The sequence below is a fragment of the Diadema antillarum genome, unplaced genomic scaffold (genome assembly GCF_040938485.1).
Source record: "Diadema antillarum isolate AM-2024a unplaced genomic scaffold, OU_Dant_1.0 scf00000188, whole genome shotgun sequence".
Lineage (NCBI taxonomy): Eukaryota > Metazoa > Echinodermata > Echinoidea > Diadematoida > Diadematidae > Diadema > Diadema antillarum.
Genome location: NW_027271077.1, coordinates 1,193,115 through 1,214,033, shown reverse-complemented (window position 1 = coordinate 1,214,033; position 20,919 = coordinate 1,193,115). Strand labels below are relative to the sequence as shown.

The following is a 20,919-nucleotide window of genomic DNA, read 5'->3' as shown; positions in this document are numbered from 1 at the left end:
AACAGTAGATGAAAACGACCCGCAGAGAGAGTGAAGTTAGACTTGCACTGCCTTCGCGAAAAATACCGGAACAATAATTGGCTGAAAGGAAAGAAATGAGACATATTACAAGGATGAATTTAATCAGCGTGTAGTGCGAGGGAATACCATAGAAATGGTGGGACACGGTCATACGTTCTTGTCAGTGCCAGCTATCTGGTTCGACTTCTTGTATGAATCGGAGACGAATTTGAGAAGTTTCCCCGCGCTATGGACGCCCGAGGGACAACTCTCTGATGAAAGTCGAAAAGATAAGAAAGCAAGACCTCCTCTTCTTTCGAAGAGAGCAACATAGCTATGTAATCAATCAATGATCACATGAAACTGTGGAGGATACCCAGTGACCTTTTGGAGAGCAATTTCGCTTGCCGTTTCGGTGAGACTGGAAATAAACTATCGAATGAAAAATGAGAGTTTTTCCTGTTTACAATTTAGTTCAGACTGCAGAGGACATGCGTCTGACGCGCCATCACGGCGTGCGCTCGTAATTACCTGCTTACGGATTGCGGCACGTTCGGTGCGCATCCTTTCCCGCAAGTTTAGTCCATCCTTTTTTTTTTCTCTCTCTCTCTCTCTCTCTCTCTCTGTTTTCAACTTCATATGCCATACGGACCAGGGCCGGTATTCAATTCGATGCCTCATACACCCCCGTGCGTATTTAGCGTTGATTACTGTTGTCATGGCAACAAATTGTTGTCATCTATTCTGCGATTGCATCAGCATCATGAAGTTATTCACTTTGTGACCATTCAATTTTGACTTGGATTATGGGTTCAGTAGGCTCTCGGAATGATCACATAATCACAGCCCACTGAGAGTTATAATCCTTTCTGCTAGTGCATGCTTTGATGCCATTTAGCACACACACATACACACACATACACACACACACACACACACACACACACACACACACACACACACACACACACACACGTTTGTATGCTTATCATATATACCTGTATGTAATATATATTGTATACTGTATAATGTATATTTTCATATCGGGCCTTCTCTTAAATTGTTCTTGTTCCAGCATGAAATAAAGACGTATGTGCGATGAAGCAAAAAGGCCCGAGTTGCCATTGAAGATAACTTCTACCAAATCAGTACAAACAAACAAACAAACAAACAAAAAACAAAAACCTGCAGATGGTTGATGGTTGATCCAATGATAAAAACTTGCATGAAATTGCTCTAAATTTTAGCACTTTAACATTCTTGGGTTTGTTTTTTTTTAACCTCATGTGTTAGCGGCGGCTCAATGTACCCTAAGGTCAGCATGACATCTTTGTCAACTCCTCTGTCTTGTTTATTTATTTTTTTTTTACAATGAATTTGCCTTCCATTAGGAATCTTCTTTTCCTATTCGGCGCTCGTTTGGTAAACATCTCAGTGGCCCATACGTCTTGAATATGGAGTCATTCGAATTCATTCCCAGACAGTTTTTTTTTTCTGATACTGTTTTTACACCGTCTGCGAAGATGCTCGTCAAAAAGAGAGTCCGAAAATATGGAACTGCAATAACAAGCATGTGGGATAATCCATTGCCAATTTTGAGGATTGTAAAGGTTTGATCCATCCGTTTGGGATGATGGTGACGACATACGGGCATGCACATGACTGTGTATGTAATGCGGGGATAAGACCGAGCAAACAGCACACGAACACACTTTGTCTTTGTCAGTGGTTTTCTCATCGTTCTCACCTTTGTCTATTTGTCATTGGCATGGGGGGAAAGTTTACCAATCCAACTGTAGCTGTCGCTTAAATTAAATCAATCTGGTTTAAGTCAGGCATGGCTTGTTCTGCACCCTGTCTACGTCACACGGTTCACCTGTTGCCCGAGAGTGGTGATGAAGTGCATGCAAAAGCACGCACTATCGATAACGAGGAAATTTCTTGCGATAGTTTGGATCGACATCCACGCACTGAGCATGTCGTGTGCCCGTGAATTATAAGTTCAGTGCCACGATATTTGTCAGGGAAACATGAGGATTCTAATGTCAGCGTGATAAAAACAGGCGGTAGGTGTTAAGTATCTTCGTATCTAAAGTATGGGTGACGACAAACGTGTAGTTATGTCTTCCCTCAGCAAAAGGGGCGCCCTGTCTCATTATTTTCTGTTTTTTGTGGGCGTGGGGTGGTGTGCCAACATCGCCTCCGCTTGTTTCACGTCGTTAAGAAAAAAATACCGACAAAGAAGGATTGGCCGGAGTAACCTCATCCCCATCTACACTATTGAGCCATATCTTACGTGTCCTGCAAGGGATATGGAAAAGATATACCGGAGAGGTATCCATTACTTCTCCCGATAATTAATAGTGTCTATACGATGGGGTAATCAGTTGCCCAGGGCGTCGATTTTGGCGCTCGCGCGCCAAAATGACAAATATCGTGTCTCTCGGTGATTGAATGTCAGCTTCGGGCACGATGCGGAATAAAAAAAACCTATGATCATGATGATTGTCCGACAGGTGAAGATAAGCACGTTTGAGATTGAGATAAAGTATACTCGTTGGTGTGATTTATCAAGTTTTTTCTTTTCCGAATTTCTTAAAAAGAAGAAAAAAAAAACCCACCCGAACCTTCACCCCTCTGAATGATATATTTCTTTCAAGAAAAAAAAAAATGTTAGCAATCACATGTTAGCAATCTCGGAATCCCAATTGCTGGACTACTTACGTCAATACAATTAAAGAAAATAGGACGATTGACTCTGGAGGCACAAAGTTAGAATTTTTTACTTGTCTTTGACTGTCGTCTGTTTGTTTTCGTGAGTATTTTTCCACTGTGGTCGCAAAAAAAATAACATTTCGGTTTGTACCTAACAACTTTCATGTATTCTTTTGTCTGTTGCTCCGCAATTCCTTTGTTTGTGAGTCGTTTGTTTAATTGTTTGTTTTGCTCAAAATCTGTACTAGTTACAGGTTTATAGTGTAGGCAAGCTATAGAGGATAGCCAAGATATTAGATCAACAGTTTTATTTAGATAGTGGTTAAATGAAATATTGTGTAATAATCACCGCCAATTAATTCTCTTGTTTCGCATCACACTGCAATCGCACAATACTTGTCCTTGCTGTTTTTTCATCACGCGGTCGGCGCTCATTTTTCCTCCTTTATCACATTCTCGTCTGAAGCGGAAGGTGATCGTTCACTGTCTACGGCTTCGGAGAGACAACACTTTTTCTCCCCCGGCATTGTATCCCCTGACGTCCTTGAGACGAAAACCTAGATTTGGCACCTGTGACGTCACATTTTGCGCTTTCGATTGATGGTTAGGGGAGAAGGTGAAAAGCGGACTAGCCTGGTTTAGCACCTGGCGACAAAGGTGTGACCTTGGGACTGTCTTCCCGCCTCGAATTCTTCGCGCCTTTCTTGTCGGCATTCTGCGAGCAAGGTGCAGTTACAGCTCCTTGGTTTTTCTCTTATTTCTCTCTCAACAGCGTAAAGGAGGTGTGAAAGGCTCCTGAGTTTCCCCAAGGTGACTTCATATTAAGGTTTTTCCAAATGCTGCGACAGGTGCTGGGGATGGCTAATTTTATCACAAATTTGTATTCTTGGCAATTACTCTCGATTGTTTGCATATTCTTAAAATACGAATGCAGGTTGGACACTCGGAAACGTCTTTGTTCATGTACATAAATGAATACATTACTATACAATATAAACATTCATGTTGCCACTCGTGCTGAATTTTTTGAACATCAATTAACATGCTTGAACATCAATTAACATGCTTGAACAGATATGTATTCCAGCATTTTGTGCGACGTTCACACTAGGCCCCTACATCTTTCTGTCGTGACACAATGCAGCCTGTATCTATAGACCACAAACTTTTTAAGAGTGGGTTTTAATCCATGACCAGTCATACTTCAGATTCTTCGAAGTTTTTCAAATGTGGTATATGAGCTTTTTCAATCTGTCTCCCTTTATGTCTACACAAATGAAATTTGTCAGTTCGGAACTGCTGTTCTACATTGAAATTTATCAAATGTCTATCAGCTGTTGCGATCTTACAAATTTCATTTGTACAGAGGGAGACAAATTGAAGAAAACTTGCAGGTCGAGTCATTATACTTGGTGTCAGTAATGCCTGACTCCGTAGAAAACCATTGAGTCCCTATGATGTCTTTTGAAATGATTGTATATTCACGACCTCAGGTAGGAATAAAAATGGCGCAAAATACCCCAAACCTCCCAGTTGTTACTTGTATCTCCAAAACTGCAGGGGATGGAAATAATGCTCCTCCTGAAGAAAAAGAGACAAGGACAGATTTTCAGGTTAACCCTCTACTCCGCCACGTCCTATTTACCGACTGATTAAATCTATTAGGCAGTGGCTTCTCCCCAAATCAGCGCCACATCTTCCACAAACCGCTATTACAGAGAACAAGAGAGCCTAACAGATTGTGCAGAGAAGTCAAGAATGGAATGGAATCGGTAAAGACCTTAAAGAGGTTACTGGGGAAGTAGGTAAAGAGGTTAGGTAATGGGATCCCTTTCGTCAAACCGCGCATCTTCGCTGCTACTCCTAACCTTGAAATCTCAGTTGATGGCTGAACGAACCGGCGAATGTCCCGTATCTTTAGCGTGGCCGATAAGCCGGCTTTCAAAGGCCACGAGACATAATTTCCATTGACACCTGTTTCTATGAGTTACGTTTGTGAATGCCGTTGTTGCTCCCTCGGTGACACATTTAAGATACACTCATGCCAATACCACAAAGACTGCATGTTATTACATCATCAATATGGCTGACAGTATGTAACTTTACGTTATATATCAACGAAATGCAGTAATACCTTATGCATGGAATCACTGTCGTGTTTTAGTGGCGTTCGATTGCTTATACTGAAAAATCAAAGTCTTGAATAAACCTGGAATCGGGGCTAGCAGCCGACTTAATTGAGATCAACATGAGATGGTTTGAAAGCTGAAATGTCAGCCGTTGTTCGAGGTTGTCATCATTACAGTTCGTTACCATCCATAATATTCATTATGCCCCTTATTTTCGTCGTCAGTGGACAACACCGATGTCTCCCTCCCGTGAGGGTCCCGTGTGTTTACCTGGCGCTGTGAGGAAAGCATCTCGTTACATCAGCCTGTACAATCTTAGTGATCCCGTTGTCATGATGAGGAGGAGGAGGATGACATTGATGATGATGATGGTGGTGGAGGTGATGTTGATGATGATGATGCTGATGATGGTGGTATTACTCCTGCTACTACAGTTAATAGTAATGACATAAATAATTAATTGTGTTAATCTATGATGATGTTGATGATAGAAATAATGATAATAATAATAATGATAATAATGGTGATAATTATAGTAATTATTATAATGATACAATATATTTATGTAGCGCCATTATCTATTTTAATCAAATGCTCAATGCGCTTCATGGCATACCAAAGGTTAAGAAAATGGTGGAAACAAAAATAACAAGAGACTGATCATAACAGTGTTTTGAGGTAAATCGTAAAAATATTGAAACTGCTAATGCTATGATGATAAGTAAGAATTAAACGAATAAAATGATAAAGATAATGACTATTACTATAGTAATGATAAGGATGATAATGAGTGGTGTTATGGTCGTATTTCTACTTCGGGTAAAGCATCTTCAGTGCTAACATTTTTCTTTCTTTCCTCTGTACGGCTTCTCTATATGCTACTCTGGCAGCTTCATATTTTGCTGTTGTGTTGTTGGTAAAACTCGAATGGAGATACAAGACATACATGATAAGTTATCAAGTTCATGAAAAGCAAAGGTTATGGTAATAAATGTCGGGTCGAATTTTCCGCCGTCCTTTATGCTTTAAAACAAAAGTCGTCTTCTGTATGGGAGGCTTGTGATCATCTCAGGACAATTTACAAAATACCAGGTAACTCTTAGATATTTCAGCGTTTCATAGTATACAAAGTTGATACACATAGTGTCTTTAAATAAGTGGGTTGTGTTGATGGAACGCTCAAGCTCAACGCAACCCATAGCTCACCGTAAGAATTAAAAAGAAATTATATCATTTCAGCGTCTATGCTCCCTGATTTAAGACTATTTTTAACTCAGAATCGCGGATGATTGAAACTAGTTTACATCACGTTTGAAGACTAATATCACATTTCTTTTACTAGACCCATCTCGTAATCAGTGTAATGGGAATGACGGGTAGTGAATGCATTTGAAGTGTTCCGCAAAGTCGTCTGGACTAAATGGGAGTTCGGTGACATCTCCGAAACCTAGCTCCCCCCTTTTTTCTTGTCTCAAACTGCTACCTTAAACGTAATTTCACATTGAAATGCATCTACTGCGAATAGAACAACAGTTACCGGTGACAAACTCGTTGCTATGGTGGCATCAATGAAATAACCTAACAGATGTTTTGATTCAGAAAATCGGATAATGTAGTTAAAAGCTCATCTCGACCCAGTATTTTCAAACATGGCGAATACGCGATGACGCCATAAAATTTGGCCATGATTCGAGTTGGCGCCCTTGTGTGAATTAAATCCAGGACGAGCACCGTCCACACACTTCCAGCTTGATTACGGGAGAATGTTATCTCGCCCGTGTCTTTTCGGCTTTTTTTTATAACTCCCATAAAAATGTAATAAAGCTCGAGATATCGTGACTGATTCGGTGCAAGTTTACAAACAAGTCGCCCCTGCAACGGTCAATGCCTCTCTTTACTTGATTTCTAACTAGATTCTTGCTGGGTATATAGGATTCAGGCTCAGTATGGTCACGGTGGGATCTGAAACTGACGAAAATTGACGGTCATGTGACGTAATTTGTTTTGTTTTGACGGAGCAGACTCTGGGTAGGATTACCTCCCCCCCCCCCTCTTGAATAACTCTATAGTTTGTGTGTCTATGTTTATAATATATATATGTATATATATATGTGATAACAACCTAAAATGGCAATAGATCTAAAAACGCTTTGTCCTGGCGAGGAAAGCGCATGGTTTAGAAACAAGACACCAAACAGGTTAGTCATCGCATTCTTCATCAGCGACCAGGATGCGATGTGATGTTAGATTAAAATCCGTTTCTAAAGCAGACATACACACAAGGGTATACGTCTGCTCTAATATATACATATATATATATATATATATACATATTATATATATATATATATACATATATATATATATATATATATACATATTATATATATATATATATATTAGTGTGCGTGTATGTGTGTGTATGTGTATGTGTGTGTGTGTGTGTGTGTGTGTGTGTGTGTGTGTGTGTGTGTGTGTCCTTTTTCACTCCTTTGGGTGCCTCGTCAGAGTCTTCCTCCGATAAACACACCATCTTTGGGTGTATTTTCTCTCCCCTCCACTATCTCCATCTCTCTCTCTCTCTCTCTCTCTCTCAAACGAAAGATAAATACATCCTCTGTGTATAACCACAAATACCCACTCATTTTGGTTAGGGGTTAAAGGACAAGTTCACCTTCATAGACATGTGGGTTGAGTGAATGCAGCAATATTAGTAGAGCACATCATTGAGAGTTTGAGGAAAATCGGACAATCTGTCCAAAAGTTATGAATTTTTGAAGTGTCTGCTCACTCAAGGCTGGATGAAAAGACTACTATAGAATATGATGTCATATGCGTACAACGATATGAAGAAAGAATGAAGAAAATTCAACATATTCTCACTTTTCTCGCATAAGAAAAGAACACTTGACTTCTCTCTTTCAGAAGGTAGGGGGAATAATATTACCCTTAACATATGTCAGTAATAAGTCGAAGAAATGTGCACTTAATTCAAAAAGTAAAGTTTTGTGAAATTCTCTTTTTATTTTCTTTACATGGTTGTACGCAGATGACATCATATTCTATAGTAGTCTTCTCATCCAGCAGTGACTACGCAGATACTTTAAAAATTCATAACTTTTGAACGGATTGTCCGATTTTCCCCAAACTTTCACTGATGTGTTCTACTAATATTGCTGCATTCACTCAATCCACATGTATATGAAGGTGGACTTGTCCTTTAAGGTAATGGAGTGAATACCGTGTGAGAACATTTCTCTCATGAGATTCTGCCTCTTTCGCTCTTTTTCATTAACTTTCTTACCCCACATCCTATACTATCAGAGTAAGATTACAGAGCCCCGTAAGCTGCAAGAATTCGTGCATTTTGTGGTATATGCGTACCATATATTACAGAGTATTTGTATATGTATATATATATATATATATATATATATATGTGTGTGTGTGTGTGTGTGTGTGTGTGTGTGTGTGTATCATATACTAGAGGTATATTGTATATAAGTATTGATATGCTAGCTTTTACCTATTTACAACAGCATTAATGGTCTTGATAGGAATCTGTACATTCTATGTCAACTTTCACATATTTGTTGTTGTCCAGCCATCTTGTGGATTCATGTAGCAAGCTAGCATATAGACATTATTCAATTTTAACTCGGTTTTATTCAAATGTATGAGAGAAGCGAACAAGGGATTAACCGGTTGTAATAAGGCCTGGAATACAGGATGTAGCCCTCTCTCAGTTATATTCGGCTCTCAAAACTTCTGTCAGCACTTGAAACGTTTCGCATGGTTGAGACTTTGTTTCTCCTGTACCCATTACTAGACAGCGGATAGCTCATGTTTACGGATACATGAGATGTGGTTTCGATGTTGCGAGATGCGTCTCTGGTTACATAATCCATATCCGCGTAAGTGGTATGTACATATATATATATATATATATATATACGCGATATTTTCTTTTCCGACTGAATGTCTTTCGAAGCATCCTTATTCCTTAGAAGAGAATCATGAATCCTAGGTAAAAAAAAGAATCCGCCATATTGTTCATGTTGTCATTATGACCAAAAACCCTAACAACACACAAATAGGACAGCGAAAGTGGAATTAGACTCTAAAAATATGATATTGCACCGTTTCAACATGTTTCAAATTGCAACTGATTATAAGCTCATGTTTTGTTGTTGAAGTTTTCTTTCATTGATGAGTGAGTTGAACGAGAAGTAAAAAATGTTTTCGCCAGAGTATACATCAGATTGTGCTGTTGAAAATATAAACCGAAGGAATACGTCGAAGACATCGATACATTATGTTTATCTTATAGAATTGTGTAGTATATATTTTACATCACTCACCACTGTTTAAGGCTGCAATAAACATGCATGTAGACTAGGCTTTTGTTGGCTGGTCTAGGCGATGTTTGTAAAGATATATGGACAACCGAAATATTGTCAACATTTGGGTTGACAGTGTTGCTTGGTCGTCAACCGAGTTGTCAAAGACACATGTGTGTCCGGCTATTTGTGGAATACAGTTAGCCGTAATGGCCTGCTCGAAATAATATCATTTTGTAGTAGCTTGTGTGTCAGTTAGCATTACCATCACAATAATGATTCAATAGCAGTACCATCGTATAGAATCATGTAGACTTCAATAATGATAATTTGAAAATTCAAATCGCAAGGTAATGTTTTTATGTCTAATTTCGATATTGCTGACGTATTGTGTCATTAATCATCAATCGCCATCTCATACGTATAAGTGACCAAATGAGGTCGCATTTCACAGTGGTCGAGCAGCAAAAAGACGACCAGCCTTAAACACACAAACGGATAGACGTCCAAGCTGTGGTCTGACATAGATGCTGAAGAAGTCGAACAGTGGATCAAAACATGGTTGTCTTCATACATAAAACCCTTTCTGTTGACAAGCTTTCATCCAGTTATTTGACATTCTTACCTTGTTTACTTACTCCAGGGTCGTCCGCGAGAATCCTCGTATATCGCAGTTACCGGCCTTTTTCTTGTCCTTTTAATTTCGCTAATTATTGATGATGCATATAGAATGTACATGAGGCCATTAGAGCACTAGGTAAACAGTCATCCAAAGGTTATTTCAGGTCGTTTACCGCACCATTGTAAGTCATTTTAAGCGTCAGATTCAATGTTAGTACATGGTCACAAGAAAGGTTGAACATGGAGCATACTACAGTGAGCTCATTATGTGAAATATTTTTTATGCGTTCATCACACTTTGGAGAACATCCCCGTAAGTTGATGGCATAAGTTGTTCACCCAAGGAGATACTTTCTTAAAGGGATGGTACAATATTGGTGGAGATGAGAATTGGGCTTTTAACTTTTTGCGAGATACCAAGAAAACATGATATAGTACAGAGCATACCATTTTAAGAGGAATTCAAAGTTTATTTGATGAAAATCGGGTTTGGAATGACTGAAACATCCAAAAACAAAGTAAAACAAAGTGATCGTAATAAAGTGTGGGTCCCACACTTTATTAGAATCGCTCGTTTTTTGATATCTCAGCCATTTCAGAACCAATTTTCATCAAATAAACGTTGAATTCCTCATAGAATTACATGCCCTTTCATATTTCATAAGAGGTTTCTCATTATCTCACCAAAACATGTTAGAAACCTGAAATTAGGTCTCAACCAAAACTATACGATCCCTTTAATGGTTTACTAGATTTGATTCTTCACTTAAAGAACTTTATGAAAGACTTAAACTATACTTCGCTTAGAATGTTTTTCTTTTATTTTATTCAAATTTACCTCCTCGACAACAGTCAAATGTAAATTTTTTTGCTGTTTCGGAGAGGGTTTCTATTTAAAGAGGTAGTTCTTTTCTCCGCGAAGACTATGCCGGGGTCAAGGGTTGCTCTTTCCCCCAAATAGCCTGCAGTGAGGGAAAAAAGGCCTGTCACTGTTGGGATGCGTAAATACGTTTAGCTAGAAAAGTGTCACCGTCTTGAGAGCGGCCTTTACCCCTCAAGGAAACCTGCGACACCTCAGTCAAAGAAAGGTATCTAATCTTGACCTACATCTATACTTCACAAGCTGACTATGAATGCAGAGAGCCTTCGTGTCTCGATGTCTGGTGAAGCGACTAAGTTTCATGGGAAGGTGCCAATCAGGTCATTCTCATAGCAACAAAGTATCAAAAGGAATAACAGGAACAACATGTTCGCACCTGCAGAGAGAGAAAACAAAAAGAGATCCATACGATACGGAATGAGTTTCCTTGGAGTCAATTTCAGTTCACTTTAAAATCCATGTTTGACTGTTTCTCATAACCGCAACCCAAAATGTCATATCTACGACATATTGGAATGTAGCGTCAGTTTTTTGCCCTTAAGCAATTCTTGTCTGTTTAAATTGAATTCTTGGGTCACATATTAATAATATAATATCAATGCAGTTCAGTTTTTAGTACATGTCCAGAAAATTTTGTTATATGAATACCATAATCACTTCCACGTCCACGCATTGTTATGAAACACATTTTTCAAACTAGACTTTATACTCTATGTCGTGGTCCTAAAGGAATTTGCCACTGTCAAAGGCATTCGAGAAATCTCTAACATCTTTTTTCCCCTTTTCTTTGAGGAGGTACATCTGCTTTGTGGCTTTAAGATGTCTTCATAGGAAAATCTGGCTGTGACTCGTATTTCTATCTGTGCTGCGTCACTGAGTCGTGTTTTGAGCCATTTACCCTACCCCAGTAGCCCACCCTCTACTTGCAAATAATTTTTGCAATCCATGTAGCGCCCTTGCCAGGTTGTTATTGTTTTTTCTTTTCCCCGGGACAGATTGTGGCGGTGGATATTATTCTTCACTTGCCTGGGTCTTACCTCGGGGTCTTTCTTCCATATCGGCCGAGCCCCGGTCTCATCTCGCTTCGATTTGCGAAATTTGTCAATGGTGGCGAAAGGTTCACGGGTGATTGTTAGAGTGCAGTGCGGTGATGTCACGGCTTTTGTGTGACGTCATCCACTTTCGCGGTGACCGTATTGCATCACGAGAGGCGTTATTGATTGTTTGGACGGCCTCAGTTGACGGGGACCTGAGCGGGACATTCGTTTGATCAAATTCGGACTGTATAAAGGTGCTGTACGGAAGCCTGGCCCACAAACCCAAATAAACATGAATTATGGTAGATGAGCCAACGTCTGTGTTTCACTTTGCCTTCTTTATCATTGCGTTTACCATATTCTGATATTGAAATCCCGAGGTGACATCAGCGGCGTGAATAATTACATTGCCCGGTTGTTCCTCTTTTGGAACGATTTAATGACAGAGAGGTCGCCGTTACTTCAGGGTAAATTTGTGGTCATTACGTCCGGTCTACGCTATCTTCGTCAAATGAGAATAATACGACATAACAAGGCTAGTCTTCTTTCAGTCCGCGTATTAAGCGATGCTGTGTGTAGGCCTACTTTGTATGATAATGTGACTCCTTCCTTATCTTAAAGGATTTCGATACGCTGGATAGGGCAGTCATCGGTTGACCTCAGAGCTTTAGTTCGCTGAGAGTGAGAACCAAATCGGTGAATCCTGCTTACCGGCCGTTATGATAAAATAACTTAGTTCTGCACAGTATGGTATTGGGAAATCTTTGGACAGGTTGTTGTATTTCCATCTCGTTGCGAGGCAAGATGATATGTTGGCAAAGACCAATTCGATTTTCATTTCACGTGATGATAAGGGTGCACTTGCAGGTCTCGTTAATCGCGCTGTATCATAGATTTTCCCGCCCATTTTCGTCACCTCTTCATTCAACTTCATCCATTTTCATTTAAATTCCGTCCGGAGAAGCTTACTGTGTTTAATTTTTTAGGTTTAGCTTAGTCATTCAGTCATATTTGATGTTTGTCAATCACATTTGAAAAAGTAAGCATTTATATTCATCAACTTTCATTGAAATTCATCACTGCCGCATAACGCGTTAGGAATGCTCGGAGCAAATTCGTATTTTTATTCAAACAAATCCACTGTTCTATCATTCAAATTCGTCTAGTGTCTTATTACTCAAAACTATTCCTATTTCATTTATGAACTTTTATACAATAGAATGACCATGGCAAATACTGACAATCTGTGCACTTTCATTGCATGTATGATGTACAATGTTTTAGAAATATTTACCCATAAACAAGTTCCCATCGTGTATAACAGGTATCACATACAACGTTGTCTGATATACGGCAGAATGCACAGCCATACAATAATGTAGAATTTCACCATTGCACTTTAAACTTAACCCTTAATTCGGAAAGCGATCTTGATTGAAACAATTAAACGCGCCTATAGGAAATCTATAAACATGGTGTTTACTATATAGTATAATATCTCGCTGGTGTAAACAACTCCGAGTATGCAGTATGAAGTAGCATCATGATGTTACGTCCATGCCAGACACTACATGTTTTCCTTTCATGGTCTTTATAACTGTTTCGATGTTTTTAAATGGGTAAGATGATTTATGTCAGTATGATACAGAATTGAAATAACTACCATGCACAGCTGGATTTATTCGGACGAGCGATTTTATTTCTTTATTGCATGTGATATCATGATACCACATGCAATAAGGAAATGAAACGTGAAACAATAAACGTGATTATAAAAAAGGATCATAGATTACCCTGGATAACAAAATGTCTTTTACGATCTATGAATCGAAAAATAATTTATATTGTGCAGATAAAATTAAACGTAATGAACAATCTAACCGTAAATATATTACATATAAAAATTTTCTTACAAGAATGCTGCGTTATGAAAAAAAAAAAAGTATTATGCGGATCAGATATCTCTTTTCAAGCATGACCTGAGTAAGACTTGAAAAATAATAGTGCTATTAGTAAAGATAATAATAAATCCCGTATAACAAGAGTTGAATTTGATAATAAGGAAATAACAGACCCTGTGATGATAGCTGATGGATTTAACCTTTACTTTTTTCTCAGATTGGATATGATCTCGCCAGAAATATTCCCACATCTCAAAAGAAATTCTATAAATGTCTTCAAACACCCAATTCTTATTCATTCTCTATTGAGCCGATTATTAGTTGCGAACCGTGGAAAGTAAAAGAAGTTCTGGTCTTGATTGTATTGATAATGATATTTTGAAAAATATTAATGAGAATATTGTTGAACCTTTAATTTATATCGTTAATTTGTCATTAAGTAATGGTGTTGTTCCGTCACGAATGAAAATTGCTAAAGTAATTCAAATGTTTACGAAAGGTAAGAAAGAAGATATTTATTATCATAGACCAATTTCATTGTTGTCATCGTTTTCAAAACTGTTTAAAAAGGTTGTTTATTCAAGATTCCGTAAATTTCTTAATTGTTATGTTATTATTTCCGATTCACAATTCGGTTTCCGCAAAGCACACAGCATTTCTCAGGCAATTCTCTCCTTTACTGAAAAAGTAGCCAAAGTTGTTGATTTGATAGGGCTCATCACACAATTGGTGTCTTCCTGGACCTGTCCAAGGCCTTCGATACCATTGATCATAAAGTATTACTTCACAAATTATTTCACTATGGTATTCATGGTAAGGCCTTGGAGTGATCCACGAGCTACCTTACAGATCGCAAGCAAGACGTTTCGTTTTCTGGTCAGAACTCCTATGACTGTACGACCAATCTGTCAACTGTGGTGTTCCTCAGGGTAGTTTACTTGGATCTTTTGTGTTCATTCTTACAATGATATCACAGATGCTTCTAATATTTTATCTTTTGTATTGTTTGCTGATGACTCAAATGTATTTCTTTCCCATTCCGATCCTCACAATTTGGTGGATACGTTAAATTCTGAACTTTATAAAAAATATTATTTTGGATAAGGTCAAACAGGCTGTCTTCAAATCTTCTTGAACCTAAATGTATGTTAGTAATACTTTAAATAGTCTCCCCAATAACCAATATGAATGACGTAGTTGCAGACGAAGTTACATTAATGAAGTTTTTAGGCTTGGTTATAGATAATAAACTCTCTTGGAAGTCACATATTGATAGTGTTTATCACACAATATCTCAAAACATTTGTGTTATTGATAAATTTAAATATCATTTTCCCACTCCCATCCTTTTAATGTCTATATTCAGCTTTAATTTTACCTTAATTCATTCCTTATTCAAGACCCTTTCTCCTCGTTGCCTATAGTCCTTTTGATGACACTAAGACCCATGGTTGCTCCTATTTAACCATTCTGTGCCAGTGAGTTGAATGTGCACAAAATTTCACACACAAACCTATGGCAGGGCTCGACACTAACGGTGGCCCGGTGGCCCGGGGCCACCAAAAACGCAAGTCGGGCCACCAAAATTTCAGAAATGAAGAATTTTGTGGCCTGACCGGGCCACCAAAAAAGGTCGGATGTTTGCCTTTGGGCCACCAGAAATAAAAGTTAGTGCGGAGTCCTGCCTATGGACAGGTAGTAAATGCGGCACATAAAGTGTCACTTAAACCCGTAAAAGCTTCCTCAGTGGTCACCCAAAGTAAATTCACACCCAAACTAAAACATCATTCACACCAAGTAATGCAATCTCTTTTCATCTTTCTTTCTATCCATCCTAGAGTTAACATGGACGCGGACAATTCCACCGAGGCCAGCGGGCTGCCTCACTCCACCGCCTCCTTGGTCTTTATCTGCTTCTTTGCCTTCCTCAGTCAGGTGCTCACCATCGGCGGCAACATCCTGGTCATGCTTGCCTTCCGCATCGAGCGCCGCCTCCACAAGCCCAGCAACTACTTCCTCCTCAGCCTGGCCGCAGCCGACCTCATCATCGGTCTCTTCTCCATGCCCGTCTACTCCCTCTACCTCATTATGGACACCTGGCCCTTCGGATCCGTGGTCTGCGATCTCTGGATCTCCATCGACTACGCGTGCTCCGAAGTGTCCGTGCTCAACCTCATCCTGATCAGCGTCGACCGGATGTGGTCCGTCCGCAGCCCCGCGCGCTATCGGAACAAAATGACAATACGACGCGCCATAATTATGATCATACCGACGTGGGTGTTACCAATCCTGCTGTACTTCACCTCCGTCCTCGGTTGGACTACCTTCACAAATACCGAGGACACGCGAGAACCTGGGGATTGTTATCTACCTTTCATGCAGGAGTCGCCTTTGTTTACCACCATATCAACCATCTTTGTCTACTGGGTGCCGCTTTTTGCAATCTTTATCATGTATGCCAATATCTACCGCATTATTAGGAATTTAGCCAAGAAGAAGAAAAAGAGTAGGGAGAAGCGCCCTTGTACTGCCCTTCCCCGGCCTTGTCCTGACCAGCTTCAGCAAATAGCTCCCGTAGAAACCACAATCCTGGAGACAGAAGCTCCAGGAATGGTAACAGATACGACGACGACTACCACCACGACTTCGACTAGCCTCTCCGTAGAGCCTTCTCGCCCCGATGTAGTGCGGATTGCGAACAAATCAATAGCGAAGCGAAATCGCTCCGACGCGGATAGCTGTCAGGATTCCAGCGACGAGACGTCGTCGTCGGAGCGAAGAGCCGACAGTACGATGTCTGCCGCGTCGTCGAGAAACGCGCTCGAGTCCAATAAGGGAAAGCGTAACAACAACAACAAATCGACTAAAGTTGGTTCATTGAAGCGCGGGCACGGCGGAAGCATGAGCGGCAGTAAGAGAGGCTTTCGCAGGACCCGTTCGCAACGCGGTGAGCGGCAGAGTCGTAGCGAGCGAAAAGCAACTCGCACCTTGACCTTCATCCTAGGAGCTTTCTTCATTACATGGAGTCCGTATTCCACTATCGTTATCATCATGGCGTGGTGTGAGACGTGTGTCCCGATGCCCTTATATCATTTTAGCTACTACCTGTGTTACATCAACAGCACCATTAATCCACTGTGTTATGCCTTTGCCAATGAGTTGTTTCGCGCGAGTTTCCATCGCATTCTTACATGTCAAACGTGCAGGGGATGACAGTGGAGGAACGCGGGGATTTCTTCAGTAATTCTTTTTATTTCTAACTTATCACGATTGGACGTTTAAGGTCTTCTGTTGTGAGGAACCTTTGTGAAATTAGACAATGTGATGTCATATCCATCAATTTCGCAGTCAGGACCAAGAATCTGTGGAATGTGCTTGATCATCACGACTTCTGTGGCACCGTCGCCACACATAGCTTCCGTGCACTAACACTTAAGTCACGTGGTACCAATTGTTGCCAATGTATGGACGACATGTGCTTCTTAATGAGTCTAAACTGTACAGAACTCATCACAACCGGACCAATGTACCACGTGACGCAGAGCTTCTATCTATTTCACTGAATCAATCAATGTCCCACCTGAAAGGAATCGTAAAGATGCTGCCATCTTGGAGAAAAAAAAAATGCACCAGTCGGATCACGTGACATGCTTGTCGTAACACATACACACAAGTAAATCGATATTGTCCCACTCACCTGTACATAATAAAGTGATAGATATTTTACAGACATAGTTATACCAACCCTGCATTTAGCAGGTGTTGCTTGTACAAATCTGCCTGTGGCAGAAATCGGACCATTATTAACTTCATTCTATACCAGTGGACATAATCTTACGTTGACGAGTTGTGGGGCAAAAGTCTCTACGGATGATAACAGTGTGTAGGCCGGTCTACGTACGCGGGATGGGTATGTCGTACAGAAGAGATGCTAATCACCGATCTGACCCGTCTACGTTACTAATCATATAGTACACTCAAGGATATACACTCATAAGACACTAACACTTCAACTTACACTCTACACTTAAACGCCTACACACCTATAGACACAGTCGGTGTTGGCGCTCCAGCAGTGTACTACAAATCCAATCAGTATACACTAGGCAGATCAAAGCAGTATGCCTACTTGTGTAGGTGGGTGATGGATCGGATCTGTGTTACACGCATCAGTTCGAAGAACACGTCCGATGTAGTCCATCCTTAAGTTCTATTAAGTTTTCAACTTAGTTTCATAAGGAAAGAAGCATATCACTTTCGTACAAATATAGTGTACACATGAAATGTAACAATGACGACTCCCCATATCCCTTTCTAGAGTATGATTTCCTTTATGTTTGTTTCTGCGTACTTCCCTATGTAATGTCTACCAGGTGGAAAACGAGTCAATCATGGATCTAAAAGTATTCATAATTCAATGGGGTATTCATTGTCCAGCAGTCGAGAAATAATTGTGATAATGTCCGCTGAAAATTGTAAATGAATGTGGTTGAATATTTTAGAAAGGGCAAGACTGTTCACAGTGCTTATGAGTTGTTATTTCTGCGAGACTATGAAAGCGATGAAAGCCTTTTCTCTTTGAACATCACAATGTTGTTTTTTTTCAAATTTCTCTCAAATTGCCTCTCTCCGGTTTGCCATCTACCTGTCCGATTATATGTCCTGTTTATCCACCTATCAGTCTATCATTCTAACTTGCTTATGGTGTTTACAACGTAAATCCATGACCAAATGCGTGCTTACGTCATTCAACCACAGTAAATAAGTTCACTAAATCTACAAGGTCAGATTTCTTGGTTTGAGACCATCGCCATGTAACGGAGACTCAATTCGGTGTTATCTGTTTTACGAATTAGCAGGTGGATGTTTACATCTAGATTATCATTATTAAGCACAATTTACTTCGCACACTGCCAACACAGTGATAGTAAACTTTTTAACGAGGTAAACGAGTTTGTCCGATATAGGTTCAATCACTGCAGCACAAGATTTGTCGTTGATGCACCCACTATGAAACTAGATGTCAAGGTTTCTGAGGAACACGGATGTGTGATCGTTATCATTTTGAGATAATTCGGTTCACGATGACGGGTAGAATGACGCTGCGGTGCTTCTGCGTCACTCTTTCATATAGGGTTGTCTAATCAAGAAACAATATGTACAACGTATCTATATTAAAGGGAAAGTTTCCCCAAGTAAAGACGAGGTTCCGTGAGGTCATACGACGAGTTGCCTGAGGGGCAAAAACAAATCACGTGTGTATTAACCACATACTCAGTTTTTGCTCCTCAGCATGGCATGGTGACGTCACTAGAATCTCGTCCGTACATCATGTGGGTTGAATCATATTGCAGCAATATCATAATTAAACAAATCATTGAAGTTAGACAAAAATCAGACAATCCGTTCAGAAGTTATGAATTTTGAGATTTTTAATGCCGCCGTCGCTAGATGAGAAGACTACGTGTTACAGTTCATGCAACGTCACTGCATCCGAACGATATAAATAAAGCATAAAGAGAATTCCACAAAATGTTATTTTTAATGAAAATTACATAATTCTTTAACTGGCGACTGGCATAATTATGGCAAAGATAATATTATTCATGCTGCTTTCTGAATAAGGTAACTCAGTTGCTCTTTCATTATGCTACAAACAGCAAGACATTTCGTGGAATTTTCTTCACATTATTTTTCTCTGTATCGTCTGCCATGATGTCAAAAACTGTCGAAGTCTTATCCTTCAGTAATGGCGGCATTCAAAACCTAGAAAATTCAAAGCTTTTGACTTAATCTTTTACTGTCCGATTTTCCTTGAACTTCACAGATGCTTTCTATGCTTATATTGCTGCATTTACTCAATCCACATGTACATTGAGGGAAACATCTCCGTTACTTTCAAGGCTACCATCCTCTAATCTTCCATTAGTATATATTGATACTCAACACAGAGCTGAGACAGTGCTATCCTTTCATCCTACTAAACTCTTTTCTCACATAATTATAGTGTGTTCCACATTCATTGAGTATTTTTGTAAAGAATGCAGGATGAAAATCCTGTTTGCGCTATTCTTCAATTCAGCTGCATTAGGCGATGCTTCTGGTGTTCCGCTTCCATTATGTATGAGATCGTAGATTTTATGCGGCCGTTAGGCTATGATGTTTGTTTTTTGGTACCAAAATTTACGTAGACACCCTGAACCGATATACACTGCTGTTTATATTTTCATATTGAGATTATTTCTTTTTAAATTTTGTTTCGAACGGACGATGTAACATATTGTGTTTTTTACGACTGTAAATACAAACAACAGTGCTTCATTATGACATGTTCATTTTGTTACCATGAATGAAAAGGCAAATGAAATGTCAGGTTACTTTTGTTTTCATTAAACTGCAACACGTAATCTGAATAGACAAAGCTGTCTTCAGCCGGAAGTGAATTCGGCGCATGTTCCTTGTGTAAATGCTCCGCACAAAATGGCGGCATCAAACTCGCTCAAGGGTTGCCTTCAATGCCTAAAGAAATGCCCCTCCACCATCGCATGATTCCTTGCTCGATTTGTCCGTTTCAAAATATTGCAAATAATAGTTGTGTCCTTCCTCGTTCGGCCACGACCAGCTATTTTCCGATTCAAAATATTTTCTGCCAGGTACAGAAGTAAAATATTGATATGTTCTTACGTTATAGGTGGGGCTAATGCGGATTTTAAAATCATTCATTTGCCTTCGGTTAAATGTGAGAATGTGATTGATATTATACATTGTGAAACATATTGAGGCGTGAATATACCTTTAAAGAAGGTAATACTCCTCATTCAACACCTCTCTTTCTGAAGGCAGGATATGTTATTCAATTTGATTTGACCCGATTCGTAGATCCTTCTAAGTCAATGTGCGAGTGAAATGAGTGTATTGACAATGATTACACACGGTGGTGGTGTCTATGGAACTGGCAGGTCTTAAGGTAACTTTGATCATTATTTTCTCAACGAAGAAGAGAGCCGCTAGACTGTTCTGTCTGAGCCCTGATGAGGGCGGTCTTGATAGACAGGATACGGTGTTTATCCACAGCCGTCATCTCTCGTACCGTAATTCAAACTTGTTTCGAAGCACGACATCAAACCCATCGAGCCCCAGAAGACACGTTTCTGTACTTTGGTGTTTAATCTCTCTGTGTTTTATTTTGATTTTGATATTGACTCTAGCCCCACTGTGGTCATTTAACCATAGTTTGAGTTTCAAAGAAGCTCTGAGCTGCCAATTTGAAGAGGTCCAGAGGGTAATTTTTTTAAA

At 39.7% G+C, this 20,919-nt stretch overlaps 2 protein-coding genes across 3 annotated transcripts in view; one reads left to right on the top strand and one right to left on the bottom strand.

The window, feature by feature from the left end:
* Nucleotides 1–18,126, top strand: part of LOC139723412 (muscarinic acetylcholine receptor M5-like) — a 151,155-nt gene extending 133,029 nt beyond the window's left edge. For both annotated transcript variants that reach the window (XM_071634656.1, XM_071634657.1), the window contains one exon: nucleotides 15,462–18,126. In XM_071634656.1, the coding sequence (XP_071490757.1) occupies nucleotides 15,462–16,836 (1,375 nt within the window). In that variant the 3' untranslated portion in view covers nucleotides 16,837–18,126. The remainder of the gene's footprint in view (nucleotides 1–15,461) is intronic.
* LOC139723414 (pre-mRNA-processing factor 39-like) overlaps nucleotides 1–20,919 on the bottom strand; it is a 444,659-nt gene that overhangs the window by 382,551 nt on the left and 41,189 nt on the right. The gene's annotated exons all lie outside the window — the stretch shown is intronic.